This window comes from Typopeltis vanoorti, chromosome 5 (genome assembly GCF_054136105.1).
Source record: "Typopeltis vanoorti isolate ZY-2024b chromosome 5, IOZ_Tvanoo_1.0, whole genome shotgun sequence".
In the NCBI taxonomy this organism is placed as follows: domain Eukaryota; kingdom Metazoa; phylum Arthropoda; class Arachnida; order Uropygi; family Thelyphonidae; genus Typopeltis; species Typopeltis vanoorti.
The window spans coordinates 974,572-993,384 of record NC_143553.1 but is presented as its reverse complement, the minus strand read 5'-3'; the positions used below and the strand labels follow the sequence as shown (position 1 = coordinate 993,384).

The window sequence follows — 18,813 nt, the reverse complement described above, 5'->3', positions numbered from 1 at the left end:
CTGGATGAAATTAAGGTAGCGAATACGCAGGGTGTTTTGTAATAGCTTACAAAGTCAATTTTTATGCGCTGATATCGATTTCGTTGAAATTTTCAAAAGGGCTTGATTTATTTCCACAATAAGGAATCTTCGAGGAAGACTCCTCATTGGGAAATAAATTGAGGAATGCCACGCCTGTTCGTACGTCATCAGAATGATGGACCGAAATAGCACCTTAAAACTTTCAGCACCCCCTTTTAAAATTTTGGTGATGCTGGCGTAACCCGTCTCCTGCAAAGGCAGTTTGGGAAAGGTCAAACATTAATCGTGATAAAGGTATTTTTTTTTTTTTTAACATTTTGGTTATAATACACTACAAACATTTTTAACTCGTACGAATCTAATAAACGTACAGCAGGAACAAAATTATGAAATTAAATTTCGAATAATGAAGTTAAACGAGACGAATGGAATTGCTTTGATGGGAAGAAGTTAGTTTGGTGAGATCCTGCTCTATATTTGGTATTTTAGCCGTAGACGGGAGTCCTAGTCAAGAAGACGAGGAGACTCCCATCTGATTGTTGACATCACGAAGAAAGACTGCGTTTTCGTGAGGTCAAACGTTTTAGTGAAGATACGAAGCATTTTCACCTTCTACGTACCACGCGTTATTTTTTCTGAAAATTTTAAAGCTTCGTGTCTGTTGTTGAAAACTTGTAGGTTTTCCTGGTACTCTTCATGATTTTTCTCTTAAATGGCGCCACAGTTTGGATAATTTCATTTGTGAGAATTGCGTCATAAATGACGGTCGTTCGTCCATGAAAATGCACGCTTTGGATAAGCTGCTTCGCCCTTAAAGATTTTTTTTTTTTCACTTTCTTTTTGTAGCTGACTCTTTTAAAAAAAACTTACAGATAGATCACGTCCATTACTTTTATTGCAAATCTTTGACTCTGGTGTATCAACTTGCTATTGTTCACTGTTGCCATACTCATTTTCATGTTCTTCACTAATTTGATACAAATTAGTGAAGTATCAAACTGTGCGCGTCAAACATCCCATTTTTAACCTGCGATTCGTGTTGAAGGGTTAAAAAAAAAAAAATAGAAATGTAAAGGAGAAATAAATAACTATTTTAATATTAATTATTATTAGAGTGCCCTTCAAAATTTTTAACGATCAACTGCACAATTGCTAGAAAAAGGTAAGAGCATCATCTGCGCGTGCGCACATAACCGGGACATCTGTCAATCAACGTATCACACAAACACGAGTAAACGTGCGTATACCGGTGGTGGTACATTCCCTGAAGACCGTTACAATTTAAATTACGAATGATTCCGAAATTTAGCCGAGAGTTCCGACGGCGTGCTGCGGACTATTTGAATTTTTAATACGACCAATTGAAACCACGCGGTTGGAAAGCGATTGTGTCGCCAACCAGACGCGTCTTAATTATAAAAAAGTATCGAAAATTAATTATAGAAGAGAACTGCGCTTATCTCCCACAACGATATAGGTGACAAAAATATAAACATATAAAAAACGGTGATCAAAGTTTCAAGTGTGGCTCGGCTCGTAACTGCAATAGACTTTTCGCGTTTTTAGGGTGTGTGTTTTGGGGTGTTTTTCTGTTTTCGGAAACACTGAGCTAGACACAGAAGGAACATTTGTCGGCATGACGAACGCGATACGATACTCAACTGACGAGAGAAAGGAAATGGGCGAGCCGATGTCAGTCAAAATTCACGGTACCGTTTATAATTACTTTTCGATTTTATTCTTCTCCTTCAAGAGTGGTAATTCTGCTTCATGTTTACGATGTTATTCAGAAAATTCGCCGAAAACAATTTACCGAAAGGCAATTGATCGAAAAAACAATTAATCGAATAAACTATAAATCGAAAGATAGTTCATCGAAAACCAACAATTCGTCGAAACCAGAAATCATCGAATGAACAGTTCATCGAAAAATGAATTCTACGACATAAAAGTGAAGCGTATTTATCCAAAAGAAGGGCAGTTTTTATCGGATTAACTTGTGATGCAGTTGAAACTTAACACGATATCCCCTTTATATATTAAATTTGTCTGGTATTTTTCTTTCTTTTTTTGAGATTTTCCTTTCAGTCAGTATTATGCGTTTCTTGTATTTTATCTGTGTTTTCCACAATCTGGAAAAGATTATGTAAAAAATCTTTTTAACAACATGGATACTTTATCGCATGGAATCCTAATGTTCCTACTTAAATGCACACATTACTACTACTAATTATTATTAATAGTAGGTATATTATTATTGTTGTTATAATAATAATAATTATTCCACCTCATCAACCTCTCTCACCAACTTAATTGTTGGGGATAGCAATGCTACATCACTAGAGAATAACTATAGACCAGCACGGGTTCCTATCGTCTTTCTTGTCCGACAAGCGATTCCTGTCTGTAAATATTTTATGCCCACCGTTCACAGAACCGGGGCTGGCAGACTACCAATTCATTCATGCTGAAGGGGAGAAACAAATAAAGGATGTAAATTGGTCGTCGACACGCGAAATCACGTGCTTTATACGTAAAATTTTCCAACTGTTATACAAGCAAAATAGTTACCACTTTAAAAACTACAATGATCATAAAAGAGAATTTAATTTTCCGACGTGTAATAATAATCAACTCATCCCACAATACGGATTGATTACCCTGATATCGGAATGGATTCGCCTTCTTCTGCCATGCGCACACGTGTCGAAGGGTCTCGCATCTGTGGGCGTACAGTATGTCTGTTCACGGGACTAGTCTGCCTGTTCCCGGAGGAAAAACCCCTTCGTCTCTGCGTGAGACTTGCTGAACTCGGTTTCAGTTGAAGAAGACTGATGAAAATTCTCCGCGTCATGAACGGGATTCGCACCCAAGCCTTTCAACTAAAGGGGTTCGTTTATACCGAGTGAACTACGAAAGCTCCATTATTATTATTACTATTAGTAGCGGTAGTGTTAGTGCGTGACTTCTGCGCGCACATAGTCAAAGGGACAAAAAATGTGAAAGGGACAACGTGTCGACATTATAAATTACAATCACTCTATGACTTAGCGGAATTCGAAGTGTTGTCTGTACAAGAAGTTGTCTGCGCGGTTCTGTTTTAGTTAATCACTTTTATTACAACATTTTCGTAAAGAGGTTTCGAAATCATATTAGTAATTCCGCTCTAGCCTGGATGAAATTTAATGAAATTTTATAGTTAAGATCTATAGTAAAATTGAGAGTTTTGATTTCAATCTATTGTTGTTGTGAAAAAAAATACGCGCAACGAAATTTGTTGTCCAGTGATAAATCACTGTGAACGCAACGAAACAGTACGAATACTTACAAAACGTTTGTTCGGAAATGCAACAAAATAGTTATTACGTCTCAGTGACTAATTCCATGTGTTGTTTGTGTGTTAACTGAGGTATTGTTAACGAACGCTTCTACACAATAGTTCGCAAGAAAATTACTTTTTCGATGAATTATTCATCGGACAATTATCGGTGAATTGTTTTTTTTCGATCAATTGCATTTGCAAAGAATTGGTTATTCGATAAATTGTCGTTTGAAGAATTGGCATTCGGTGAACTTTCTTTCGATTAACTGTTTTTGCTGAATTTTCATGGAACCGTTTACGATGGGCTGGAATAATAAGGTTAACCATTCGCTCATATCCCGAAGAATTTTTTAGCATTATTGTTTCCCTACGCGGGAAGGAAGGGACGGATGGATATTGTTCATTCGACATATTTATCATTGAACGCTCATAACACACTATTTTTGTCTTCGCTTTCTCTCATTTGACATAAAATTTATTTAAGCAAGGAAAATTTTAAGAAAACTGAAAGAATTACACCCGCATGCATCGTAAGACATCAGAAACATCTTCAAACTTACCTTCGATATGAGGTACCACGCGTATTCGATCCCGCTCATGTCGTTTTCTTCAGCCTGCGGAAGAGAAGAATTAAACTGAGACAATTAGTTTCTTTCGAGTTGAATTTGCAGCGAAGTATTGGGTATGAATCCTTCGACCACAACGAATAATGCGGGAAGTGTTCGTTCAGCCTCGCTTCATCATTTAGCAGATCCTCTTGAAACAACGGTGTCAGGATGTTCTACTCATCACGCGGTAACACATCGAACGATGGTCAAGCGTCTCCATAAGGCATTCGGAAGAACTACCGTGCCCTGCTATTGGAAAGCCCTTGGTCGAATCCTGCTCTTTTTAAGCGAAAGCCTTGCATGCCGGTGGATAATTTTAAGTCCCGGAAACTCGAGTTTCTCATCCTAGAAAAAAGCACCATACTGGCACGATGACCTTCATTCCCGCCAATGGCACTTTTAAAAGGCTGTCGATTGGATTGCAATCAATTTTCTAAACTGACGTTGAGTTTAGCTTGAAACTTATGGCGGCTGGTCTAATTAAAGAAATGAACGAAGCCGTCGTTTCCCTCCTTCACGGCTGAGCACTCTTCAAGAAAGACTTCAATGTTGGCCAATTGGTCGTTTACGTTAAGGCAAAGCGACGAGGCCATCGTTAAAACGTCCAAAATGGAGCTGTAGGCTGTGCAAAATTGAGGAAAACCGCTCGAGATGAGACTGATTAACTTCGAGTTAGCGCTCAAATCCCCCCCCCCCCCCGTAATATGTTAAGCCTGAACGTTGGTTGTTTTTGAATTACCGTCTCGGTTATTTCGTTGCTGAGCTGTTCAGCTCTGGAAGTTATTTGCCTCTGGAGCAACTCTTAACGCAGATCTCTGCTTAGACGATGAACAGTTCTCACATTTGGGGGTGATGCTTCTCAAAATCCTCGACACCAATCTCTCATCAGTTCATTTCTCATTCTTTCGCAAGCAAGTTTTGTTTCTTCAGATATCTGCACGTTCACTGTCTATCAGATGAACATTAACAAGTTCCTCTGCTCTTCTGAAAGTCAGTTAAGATTCACGTGTTCTGGCTAATTAGACATGGAAGCAAATAATTGTTTTTGATGTGCCGTTTTTGCTGGTATTGTGGTTTCCTCGTCTGATAGAATCCAGAACATTTAGAGATTAACTTCTACGGACTCGAACCATCGTTTTCGTTTTGTTCTGAGTTCACCATGTTTGGACGCGATACATTTTTGTAACGAAAAGTTGCATGGAAAGAATCGTCTCCAGGAAAACATCTCTTTATTTAATTCTGAAGAACCAAATCGTATCTTAAAACATCTTCAGAAAAGCTGTCATTTCCCTTTCGACGTTTTGGCCACTTCTGAGGAGGAAGCGGTTTGAGTTCAAATGTACGAAGGCTGTTCCGAAACAATCCGAATCGATGCGACATGCACAAAGATGACTTGAGTGCAATCCTCCCCGTCGAGAGTAAACCCTTTTTGAAGCACCGCATTTAGCCCATCGTTTGTTTTCCAACATTTACAAAATGCGGTTTCGGGATCTCCAAGAAGTGACTTCGTTGATCTCCATTTTAGCGGCCTCGATCTCATCAAATATTTTGGGATTTATTTTTTAAGTGGGAAAAATCGTATGGAGCCAAATCTGGAGTAATGGACGCTTTCGATATTTGCGGTGTTTCGTTTGTTAGCAGAAATGTTGGTGCAACTATTAGACATTGATCCGACTTTGCCACGACGTACCTCATGTTCAGTTTTTTTTAATGTGTCCCGAACGTACAGGAATTGCAGCCCCCCCTTCTCTTTTTCATTTGAATCGTTAATGAAAAGTTCGAACTTTTCAAGCCGCGCTCTCTTCTCATTATTTCGTGATATACATCTTGATCCAGAATTTGAATCGCTTTTGAGTTCTTTCCTCTTGAATTCAGCCACTCAGACTTGGGCATAACCACAACTTCAAGAAAAAAAAAACATTGAAACCTTTTTGGAGAGCTAAACTATGCCCCCCCCCCCTCCACAGCAAGCTGATGCTACACTACGTCCACCAGGCTAGTATTTGCTTACACGAACATGTCTTGATCACGACCGTGCTGTCGACACAACAAATATATCCAATCGGAATACTTTTTCAACAGACTTTTTTTTTTTGGTATTCAGTACTTGGATTATTACTCAAATTCACAAAAAATATTACTGCATTTAAATATGAGGAAACAACAAGATAAGCAAAGAAAAATAAGTGAAACGCTTCCGAATGGCATTCTTTTATATCAACAACTTTCACTGCGACCTTTTTTTACAGCGCAGTTTGTTATTGTGGCCTGTCTGTGCTTGATAAATTTGTAAATTCACTGTTTTTACTTTCTTCACTAAAGAGATCCGATTGAGATGATTGCACACATTTAATCAAATTCCTGATTTCAGTAAAATATTGCAGATGTTTCCGTGAGCGCATTTTGTTCTTCAGAACGCTAGCAATAGAGAGCGTTATTAATAACACAAGTATATTTATTAATTATATTAATAGATATCAATTATATCTATTAATTATATTTATAAAATAATTATATAGATATTTATTAATTTCGTAGCATTTAATGCAACTAATTTAGAAGTTTAAACTATCAGTAGAATGGAATAAATTAATTTGTAAGAGAATTGTCGAATTTTTTCTAAAGCGGCTGCATATCAGTCCTCCAAAAGGGGGACTGATATGCAGTCCTTACAAGTGCTTTTCTTCCCGTTACAAACTCAAATCATTTATTGATTTAAATGAAATCATTATCTATACATATAATTACGGCACAGCGCAGTACATGCGCACAAACGTATTATAACATTAAAAGAAAAAAAAAAAGAGCATTTTTTCCTTACCGCTTGCATGGCATTCTGCAGTGTTTCTTTGGATCCAATAACGAAGAAGTTAGCGATGTCTGCAGTCTTCATCTGGGACGTTTTATCCTTGATGTCAGCGTAGGTGTTATTGATCAGGCGTATGATGTGTCTCACTGGGATATTTTCCAGCAGTGTGCTGTACTTGTGGTCCATTACTGTTGATCCCCAAAAGAGAGTAAAGATCATGTAATCAGGAAGTATTGCACGCTCCCATACATCTTGTTTTGTCTTTTTCTTTTTATAAATATCTCAAATCACTTTCGGTGTCGAACAGAATTTCTTAACCTGACTTACTTGGCTACGACAGCAGAGTAATAAGCGCCCGCCTTTGAATTGCATTTTGAAATTAATTCACTCTTTCGAGACTTCTGGTAGTACAAAGAATTGCAGATTTTATATATAAAAATCTATTTTATATTTTGTTTCTGTGTTCTATGAATAGAATTAAGGTAATAAATACTTCTTACGAAGAATGTCAGCTAGTAGTGATAGTTTATCGCTGTTAACAGTAGCGCCAGACGTGATAACAAGTATTGCAAACAAGCTAAAAATGCCTTGGTTGGTTCTTCGCATGCTCTTTACTATTATAAGTTTCCATACGAAGCTGGTGACAATCAAAACAAAGTGGTGGATAAAACTGCATCGAATCCGGTAAGCGGATGCCATTTGACCATCTCTGGTTTAAATTAAAGCCGCGCGCAATATTTCGCAGTAGCAGAGGGGCAGTGCATTTAAAGGGATTTGAAAGGGATGCATTAGCAGAGTTTTGAAATATTATACGGCCAGATATCCTGCAACTTAGGTAATCAAGACATATGCACTTTGTCATACTCTCGAGGGATCAAGCAAGGATGTCCTCCCTCTGGACAATTATACACACTGGCCATAGAACCCTTCTTAAAAAGAGTACACGACACCCTCTCCAAACAAGCCAGCTTAATAGAGCCACATAAAATAACCCTATCAGCATATGCCGATGACGTCACTGTAATAGTCCGAAATGAAGAAATGACAGTAACCGAGGAAGCACCCAGTATACATGCACAAGCCTTAGAGGCCAAATTAAATTCTGCAAAAACCACTGGCTTGCGGTCAGGCAGATGGAAGGCTAGTAATGATTCCCCGATCGAATGTACCTGGTCAAGTGAAGGACAAATATACTTAGGTGTGCACCTTGGCAACACCAAAATACAGCACACACTGAACTGGACACAGCTGCACAACCGTTTTAAACAGGTGCTGGATAAATGGAACAGCATTCGTTCCATGTTCTCACTTAGAGGAAGAGTACTAATAGTTAACCAGATGGCTGCGAGTGTAATATGGCATACCCTCAAAGTACTCACACCCCCTGAAGAATTTCTCCACCACATTCAAAAGGCAATCAAACGTTTACTCTGGAACAATACTAACTGGACAACATACCCTGAACTCTGCAAGCCACCCAGTAAGGGAGGTCAAGACCTGATTTCCCTTGAATACAAGATTAGATCCTTTCAAGATAATCTTCCTCCTCAAGACACTTCAGTGCAATCATACTTATGCAAGCACCTTCGATCACATCACGAAATCATCCACCAGAGGACTTACATTTTTCACAATTCTCCGAATGGCCAGTTCTGCACCATCGCCTCCTAAACTACTTCATTTTTACAGAGATGCTCGACAGCGGTGGAAAAACACAGAACTTCGTCACACACTGAAAGGATCAACAGAGTTAGCTGTACTTACAGAACCACTATTTTCGAACAGAAACATAACAAATCTCATAACTGGCCAACCCTTTCTTTTCCCTACATGGAACTGGGAAGGAATAAGAATCATAGGGGACCTCCTGACCCAGACCCTAAAGTGGAAAACATTCACAAGCCTACCAATGAAAAACCCAAAAACTGAAAAGCAATATCAAAAGATGCAAGCTGCTATTATAAAAGCCTATCCAGATATCGCTACACTTCAGTAAATCCGTATTTCTTCTAGAAACTGCTCGAAGCCGATATTTCATCTTGTAAAATCTGAAGCCTCACTTCCAATTCTTCCCTCCAACTACAAGAAAGTATACCACTTCCTCATGTCAGTGCCTCCAACTTCGCCCTTCGTATATTCATCCTTAACCCTCTCATTTACTAAGCTGCACATGCCACTCAGTTTTCAGTGGGATCATCCACATAATTAGAGGTGTGCCAAACCAGATTCCGATGTACAGTGGAGACTATGCATAACATCTTGCCAACTCCTTCTAAGCTCCACAAATTTCAGCTCAGAGAAACGGATCTATGTCTACTCTGCGAAGTTTCAGGTACCTTGGAACACACATACCTGACCTGTCCTGCGAACAAAGTGATGATCAACTATGTCCTGAATACCGCCTCTCGCACCTATAACCATGCACACAGCCAAGAAGACTACGGGAGTTTAGTCCATACAGAAGGGAACAAACACAGAATATGTAATTTCCTCTTCATCTGCGCTAAAACAGTCATCCACAGCTTCTACCTAAAACAGACAAGAAATAACCAGCACCCCCCCCCCCCATCACCGAATCGGCACAAACCCTCATGTGTAGCCTCCGTCGGAAACTACAAAGCAGTTTCCGACGGAGTTTCCATTTCTTTTCAATTAAACAAAGAAACAAGAACTGTCGCGAAATTCGTAGAGGAGTGGAACCCAACTGGTACCCTGTTCTGGATTGCCGACGACAACACACTTCAACTGAAAGAAAACTAAGAGTGAAAGTGAACTGTAATGATGACTCTTTTATTGCACTTTGTTGTATATTCGAAAGGAAAATCTTTTTTTCTCTGTAATATATATACTTATAACATGTAAATAGTCCTTTTGTTACCTATCTTCGAATGTATATTTTATCAAGTTAAATAAATAAATAAATAAATAAAAAAATAATAATCAAGACACACTGCCCACCAGCCTCAGGTTAAAGAAAACTGAATGCGAATTACTATTTCTGAGTAAAACTTCCATCAGACTGATTATATTTTCCAAACCAATTGCACTTCAAAGCTCCCTTCAGGAACGAATAATAAATTTAGCGATATTTGAAATCCCGCTTCCTTCCCGAGAATCAAACTCCCTCGCTCGCATAACAAGAGCATCTATTAAATTGAACTAAATAAAAATAAATAAATTGGTCTACTTTTTAGCTGCTTCTTTCTACCCGCAAACGACTTTTCATCCCCAGAAAAACAATGAATGGACGAAGAGTAGTAGAAGTGGTTCTACACGCAGGCTTTCTTAAGCACTTTCAGTCGGATGTAAACTCCTGTTTACGGATAAAAAACAAACAAACAACGAAACAGCAAACACAGCGCATGCAGAATGAAAACTTCGAGTGGATGGCGATCCCTCACGTGCTTGTGTTTTTATTAGCACAGCTGCCTTTCTTATTACCTTGCCCTCAGAAACTTGCGCTACTGATCTGATCTACTTTCCTAACAAAAGAAGAAACGAACGTGATAAGTTGAGTGTCATCCACCCCCCCCCCCCTCCTTTTAAATTCAGAAATTCGGATCAAACGACGGACCTGACAATTTTAATAAGAAAAGTCGCCCGAAGAAAGAAATCTTTTCAAATTTTGTTTCCGTAGTGACCCACAACTTACGAGAATATTTTTAGCAAAAGGGTTGCCTTGGCTTTTTTGTGTTGCTCTCACCCACGAAAGGTCATTTGCTAACCTATAGTGCATCTTGTACCGCAGGTGGGCTAAGGAATTTCTTCTATTAATTATCCATTTATATATTTTTTCTTGCATTTTTATTTTATTTTTACCCAGTCCGGAGGACTGGGTAAAAATAAAAGAACGGTGGCCTCACACGGCGATGAAAAACATCTCCCACCTGGCCTTTCTAAAGACAATCCCAAACATCCATGCCCGCGGCTGATTAGAACCCCCCCCCCCCACGTCTGTTGGTTGAAGAACGGACATGCTTACCACTCGCCCAACAAGACCGGTTCGCTTATTTCCTTTAATAAAAAAAAAGAAAACTCTCTCCGTGTGTGTGTGTGTGTGTGTGTGTGTACTTTTTTAATTTTTTTTTATAGTGCTTTTGAATGTACTGACCTAACGTCTGCTTCGAACTTTTGGTAATCATCAAGACCAGCCAGGAGCATCCCTTTCGATGTCTCCCACAGAATCGCTTGTTAAAAAGTTGTATTTATGGTAAATGAATTCTCACACTGCCCCCCCCCCCCCCGCGAGTGATTAGCGTGTCTGTTCTTCAACCAACAGACGGGGCGTTCTAATCCGCCGTGGGCATGGATGTTTGCGATTGTCCTACACACTTTGTGTGGAAAGGGAATCTGCAACCCTACCACTTATTCTAGCAGAAGACATCATTGCCAAAAACCACGTGAAGTACGGCAGTGACCATACGGCGTCTACGGACGTCAAATGGTATTTTTGTTTTAAAATTCTCATCTCACACTGAGTTTGCACGTCGTTGTTATGCAGAAAATCGACGGTTGTCACTCGGAGGGCTTCTTCTCTGCCCTTAGCGCTTCGCTGTCAGGCTAGGAAAATGTTAATCAATGAAATGCGAATATACAAGACACAATACATTGAATACAACAATACTTTTAAGTAGTGCAATGCAAAAGAATAATGGATATTTGGTGTCCTTTCTTTTAATAATTCCCGTTGCCAAGATGGTCTTTCAGGCTGTTTTTCTACGCAGTGGTCAAGTTATGTTACCGGATTCAATTTGCGGTCAAGATAACGCTGCGTTGTGTTGAAAATGAAATGTTCGTCTTCACAAAATCAGTTTTGACAACAAACGCCGATCATTATTCTTAAACTAAATTCGCGAGCTTTTTAAAACGAAGTTCCAGCAGCAATTGAAAAATCAATGTCACGTGGTCCAGAATGGCGTCAACTGAAAACAGCCAAATATCCTTACTCATTTATTCGTCTTGCCGCAGTTAAATTCATTAAGTAGTTGCCTTCTGCATGCTTTATCTTCCTCGGGGTAAGGAGAATTGGCGTAACAGGGACAATCTCTAAACCAAGCAGATGTCCAGTAGCGGATGCAAACCTAAGAAAAATCTCAACTCCACGAATGCATTTCTGAAGACGAGTCTTGTCTGCATTGCGAAACGAGTTGCTTTTACTTCAATTTTCCAGCGAGCTTCGAAGAATTCGTTTTCATTGTACTTTTCGGACTTGGGGAAATATAACAAGTTCTTATTTTATTCTGAATCTGTCTTAAAGCTATTCGAAGGACGCTTTTGTGGATAAAAACTCTTCATATCAGAAGCTAGTTTGAGATTTCTGTGAAAATCCGCTCCATTCTGAGGTTGTCCTCTCAAAGCAGGAGAGAACAAGCTTTAATATATGTAAAATTATGCAGCACGTTTACAAATGGCCCCTAACCCCCCCCCCCCCCCCGAGATAACGTGCTCAGGCAAGAGTCGTCCCATACGCACAGTCTGTATATGGGGAGACGGAAATGTGCTTCCCTCCCCAGGTACAATACTTCGTTTACTGGGAACATCGCTCTCAATTGGGTCAGAGAGAGAGACAGAAGTAAAAAAAAACCGATGAGGCATACCTGAAAGATCGATGGAAAGGATGATACCGCCGGGTTAAACTTCCTCATTGGATAAAAGAGCGCTTAGGAGCAGCCACTTAAAACTTCGCTACGACAATCAGAAGCATTACACGACAATTGCTGGAAATCGACGAAGAAATCAGCCTGGCGAGAAACCAAGTTTTGCTGTTGTTCGGTTTTCAGTGCTTCGTCGAAGGTCGGAAAGAGAAACTAAACCGAAATCCATCGGTCCTGAATGTTTTCTGATTTAATGCGTACTCCGGTGGGGTGGACCCACTTCAAAGGACACGAAAACTGCAGAAAGTGGAGGAAAGGCGCACTCTTGGAAGAAGCGAACAAAACTCTTCTGTAATTGCAAACACTTCCTGTCTGCTTCCCTGCAGGAGGGTTGCGCGCTTCTCCTTTAAGAAGACAGCATTCAGAAAACGCATCGTATACTCCTCACAGTGGGGGTGATCTTTTCCCCCCAAGAAATCTTAAAACGCACGTTTTTCGCTTCGTGTGTGTTGGGGGGGGAGGGGTATTCCTATTAGCAGTTAATTATCAAGTGCGTGATTTAATCGTCCCAATTAATGGCGTCGCCTTACAACTTTTCTTCACAACATTTCGGTCTTGCGCGAACGCATCTCCAACTTCACAAAAACAAATTTTTCGTTTGAATCCGTGAATCAAATTATTGAGGACCTCTCGTGCAAATCATTTTCCGCACATCTACTCCTTCCTGACTGGGGACACAGAATCTTCGACTTTTATCTGTGATGGCGTTCCCCCCCCCCCTTCTTTCTTATTTTTTCTTTGCTTTTCAATTTGGCATTCTATGAATGCGCGCCCCTATCTTCCCCCCCCTCTAAAAAGAGAGAACGCATCGTTGTTGCATAATCGTTAAGAAATACAAACTCTGTTTCTTCAGGAAAATTAATTTCGGGAAACATTTCTTAATGGAATAATCGCGATTGCAGCAGCCAAGTTTTAATAACGGGGGGGGGGGAAGACCCGGAAGTACTTCAATGACTTCGACTTCATAGAAAATGTTTCTGCAAAGAAATAAGTTTCGAAGCTCCCCCTCGAATTCTTCTGCCTTCGCATCGCACTACTTGCGGATGCGAATTCAAAGCAAACACTTTCAGCAGTAATTTTGATAGATCACTGGCCTAACCCGTTGAATTTCTATTTTTTCTCTTTCTCTCTCTCATCAGAACGATCAGTTCGAAACCACTGAAAAACCCAGAAATCAAACGAAAGCCCTAATTAAAAAACACGAACTGTTTGGAGGCTCTCGTGTCGGTGACGCGACTTCTGTCAAATTCCATTCATTAGGAAATTAACGAATTAGGAAATTAGCAGAAGTTAATTTCCTAAGGTTCGATCACCGCCTTTGACACTTCTAAAATTTAAGAAGGTAAATGTCTACTAATGTTTGTTGCAAAGTTGAAGCGGTTTCGGCTCACTTTTCGTTAAAAAAAAAACATTTCACGAAATTCACGCGCAATAAACTCTTTCCAAACTGAACGAATTCCTGCTTTGCTTTCGCCTGAAATTTACTGCGAAAGGAAGATCTTTTCGGAGCATCGTTTTCGCTCGGCCAAACACGATAAGTTTTCTGACTTCATTTGCTCTTGGCTGCTTAAAACAGTTCGATTCCTTCGGAGAAAGATTAGTTTCATTGAGAAATGTTCTCTTTTAAGAAAACGAACGATAACCTTCACAGATTTTGATGCAATGACGAATACTTTCGTCGCCTGTAGACGTGAAACGAGGACGACCCTCTCGTGAGCTGATTATTGGGCAGCTGATTATAGATACTAACTCGGTTTTGCGATTCGGGGGCTTGTCCCATGTCGGGTTTAACTTTTCTCTTTTCTACTGCTCGGCTAAATTTTGTAATCCCGTTAAACGAGTTGCATCAAAGAAGCGATTGCGAGTTTTGCCTTCCACTACTCTGATAGTTCGAATGGAATTTGAAACAAGAAGACATTTTGGCACGAATTCTTTACTTTTGTTACAGAATGAATATGAATTAGTCCTCTTTTAGTGCCATTAGGACGATTTCTTAATCTTTCTCTCTTTCCATACAGATCCTATTCTTGCGCCGGTGGAGGGGACATCAAAAGCAGTCCTTTGTTTATAAAATCTTGAAGAGCATCCTCCTGCTTTTCTTTTTGAAAACAAAACACTTTTGTTTCCGCTTTCGTGCAGATGTTGCCTCGGTCGTCCTTGTATGAAAGGGGCCGAAACGTCTTCATCAGAGCTCTTCTTTGTTGGCGAGAAGTATTTCACAACAAAAGGATAAATCCACCACAATTTCATGGCAAGCGTAAATTTCCCCCAGGAATCTGATCGCCCCACTTGCTTTCCATGCTCTCAGATGAGGAGGCAATTCATGGGAATTGCCTTCTCATCTGAAATTGCAGCGGAAGTCCCCAACGAGGCAATTCACTACGTTGCATTCTTGTTTGGTACAATCTTGATTTTATTTTAAAAGATTGTGCCTATTTCTTTATTTATTTCTTAACATTTATAATATTAATCCGGTGCTTCACTGACGAGATGTGTAGACTGCTAGCCTGGATGCGTTCTGCAATAAGTGAGAGCGTTGGTCCTCTCGAAGAAGCAAACGTGTCGCGTACAAAACACTTCTTTTCAGAAAACCAGTTTTTTTTTTCTTTTTTTTTCTAATGCTAATGTTAGAGACTTAACTTACGGCAATGCTTACCGATATTCCTGTCGAACAACACGGCCGCTGTGCTCATGTTTTGTACAAATGCAATATCGCGAACTGCTTGCGTGATGGTGTCTCCCGGGGGCGGAATCTGGATCAAGAAGTTCTTCTCGGTTGCATCAAGATTCTCCCATTCGGCGATGCCGCTTCTTCTTCCGAAGGTTGCGCTCACGGTGGGAATCCCCATGTTTCTGACGAGCTTCTTCAGCAAGGACGAAGGTTTGTTTTTGGTGTAAACAGGACGCCTCGTGGTGTCGATGAGTACCGTCGGAGGTTTGTCGCCTTCGAAAAGCTCCTTGCACACTGCAAAATAAACTCCCTTCATTATCACTAATTTTAGAACAATTATTACAAGCAATAATTATCGTTTTTTTTTAAAGTAATTATAAAGAGGTAAGGACAAAGGGGAACTCGACTGGGAGAATCGGTTTGTAGTTCCTAAAAAAAAATTTTTTTTTTTCAAGGAGTTGATAATAAGTAGTTTGCCATCGAAACTTTGTGCAGTTTTTGCACAAACATTCCATTTTTCTAGTTTTTAACAACAACAACACTGCATAAAATTACGCGTGCCTTGAACGTAGGGTGAGATTATGCTGCTCTTTACTGTGGAACGCACCAAATGAGAAAGCGAAGTGTGTGTGTGGAGGGAAGATGTTTAAAATAACTTCCGGTTTGCATTCTTCTGTGTGCTGTCGTGTTTATGCGCAGTTTATTTTACATTTCTTTACGGAAGCGCCCGCTTATGGATAACACCTGAGGAATAATTTTAGATGGCAATTTGATTTCTTAATGCGCTTCTCTTTAGCTGAGTGGAAGGTTTGTCTTCCCTGAGACCAACCCTTGTTTGCAAACAGCTTTAATTATTAAGCCAAAAATGATCGGAGAGATTTAATTTTTTCTGCACTCGAGAAGGATTTGAGCCTTCGTGGGGAAAACGTTTTGTGCTCGAAATTTCTTTTTTTCTGTCACCATTGCAATGCGTTTTCAAACATTTTGTCGCTATTCACTGCAGCGTTCATAATGCGACAATCTCATTCAACAGCTTTATTAAAATATGCAATCGGGATTCAATCCGCATGTCGCGTATTAACGAGATGTTTTTTTTTGTATTTTCTTCTGTTTTACTTTTTGATTCGTCGTGTTTAGAGCGTTTCGTTCACTTCTCATTCAAGTCATGCCCACTAAATAGACGGTCGGGGGATGATAACTGACCAGTACCGTCGACAGGGTGTAGCATAGAGGCAGCCTGCCTCACGGCGCCGCTTAACCACCCACCACACAAGACATATATATACGTCTAGGTTACCATGGATGCGAAGTGCGTATTAAAATTGTAATAATACCATGGATATTACATTGAAATATATGATGGATACGAAGTGTAGAGGAGTGATATATTTTATCCATATTGACGGCGGCGTGGTTAATAAGGGCTCTCGTTCAGCCATATTGCGGTAGGCGCCGTATTATAGCAACAAGATATTTTACATCTGATGTAGATGATTTATTTGAAGAATTAAAAATTCTCTCAACAATAATACAAACGAAAAGTGGTCCTCACCAAATTTTATCATGTGTGTGTGTGTGTGTGTGTGTGTGTATATATATATATATATATATATGTGTGTGTGTGTGTAACCAAAATCTTATAGAAATTTATCCCAACGTAACCACCACCCTAAGGATATTGTTAACAATTCCTGTTAGCGTAGCAAGTGCGAAAAGAAGTTTTTCCAAGCTTAAACTGGTTAAAAATTATTAGCGAACAGCAGTGACCAAAGGAAGACTGGTTGGTTCAGCAACTCTATCGACAGAGGCGGACATAGCTTATAATTGAAATTTAGAAGAGCTTATGAACAGTTTCATTGTGCAATATTCTCGTTGAGCGAACATTTAATTAATATTATTATGTAATCGTTTTGCATTAATGTTTCTCTTGTAATAAGAACAAAATAGTAATTGGAGATTTTCTTATATTTTTGTCTTATAATCCATCGGGGGCGATATTTAATTGTTTTCGTCTAATCTGGCGATGGCCTTGTAGCTGACGTTAATAAAATCAGTTAAAAAGCCTCCACGTTATTGCCTAAACGTTTTTTAGAACTTCGCTCTCTGGAAACAGCTTTTCTTCGACTTAAAGTAAGTGATGAACAAACTTCTGGGATTTGAAAGAGAAGGGACAACGTTGCCGATTCATTTCATTTGAGAAGTCTCAAAAGAAATCCTCCCCACTCATCAGTTTTTCTTATACCGAACTACATCACCACTTCTTCTTCTTTATAGCATTCACTTTTAAAAACGTAAAACGCCCTTTTAGATCTTTGATGTAGTCGAACTAGAATAACAGGAAATATACAATTATTAAATCTGTTAATGAATTAACAATTGCTGCGTAATAGTTGAAAAAAAAGGAAAAAAGAATCCTTCGACTTACGTGTTTCTTCCGTGTGGGAGTCGTCTAGTAGGATTTCCCTCGACGAAGCAATGTCGACGCCTTTCACTGCCCTTCGCACCAGTTTGTCGAGAGTTTTAGGAACGACATCCGAGGCGACAGAATTGCCTTTTTCTGTCACTATAACTGAAATAAAAGAAGGTGCGAGATGCTGTTACAAGAAATGTCAGGTGTGAAACAAGCAAGGATATTAACGTACATCTACCATTGTAAAAATGATAACGACAACTCTTCCTTCCCCTAACCCCACAGAGGTTGTGCCTTCCGGGTGTTGCTCAAGGAAGCTGTCATCATCTTTCCATTTTTCTCAGAATTAGAGTACGAACGCGAACAATCATTATTTATTTTCTTCTCAGAGTCGCCTTCGTCTGAAACGGGCGGGATCCACTTCTGCAAATATCAACAATTCTCGATGTGCAAAAACGCGAGCAAGCGATGTTACTGCAGGATTGCCGAGTGGACAACATCCCGCTTTCCAGTCAGCAAGCTGTGTCTACCGTAGGATTCGGTGTTCGTGCAATGTCCCATCATCCGCTGCGAGATCCACCCATTTTTGTAGAGGCTTCAAACGGCTTTACTCCCTCCACGTTTCTCTGTAGAGCAGGGTTCTCGGATTATCTGACGGTTAACCCATACGACAGGGTTAGAACATTTTGCGAGTGTGATTCACATAAAAATCGGAATTTTCTGCATTGTGACGCTAACGGATCGTCGGATTCATTCCTGTAAGTTCTCCGTTCTTCTCTGCGAATGGTGATCGACTGTGGTCTTCGGAATGAATCTGACAGTCGACTCAGTTACTTTGCTCTTTCGGAAAGTTAAAACTAAGAAAGAATCCTCTCCGTTTGCTTCAACACGTGAAATATTTTGCCATTGTCGCCTTTCTTCAATGTTCGAAAGCTAGTGAACCATGAAAGTGCTCGATTGCCCTAAATCGCGACTATTGCAATGCTTTTTTTCTTCAGCAGTCGTTATGCGAAATCATTTTTAAACTAACCGCTTCTAGGTGTTCCTTTGATGACCTCATATAACAAGTGACCTCGTAGGTTTTTGCGGAAACCTGCTGAACACGACTGAAGTGGGCAAATGCCACCTAACGAAGTGCTTTGAAAGAGCCGATTAAAAAGGAGGAAAAGGCATGCAAAGTATTAATGCATGAATCGAGGGATAGCTTTCTTTCCGCTAACAACCGGTGTGCACCACGTGATATTGAGGAAGAAAACCGTGAGACCATGAAAGAATGAAAATTCTTTTCAGCGACTATCAAATTCCTGATATGTACCTT

At 39.8% G+C, this 18,813-nt stretch overlaps 1 protein-coding gene across 1 annotated transcript in view; it reads right to left on the bottom strand.

Moving 5' to 3' along the window:
- Ir25a (ionotropic receptor 25a) overlaps positions 1–15,401 on the bottom strand; it is a 66,740-nt gene extending 51,339 nt beyond the window's left edge. Inside the window, exons 1-3 of the mRNA XM_090392948.1 lie at positions 15,071–15,401; positions 6,737–6,948; positions 3,904–3,957 (exon numbers count right to left, since the gene is read on the bottom strand). Coding sequence (XP_090249074.1) covers positions 3,904–3,957; positions 6,737–6,948; positions 15,071–15,401 — 597 coding nt within the window. The remainder of the gene's footprint in view (positions 1–3,903; positions 3,958–6,736; positions 6,949–15,070) is intronic.
- Between the last annotated feature and the right edge of the window lie 3,412 nt (positions 15,402–18,813).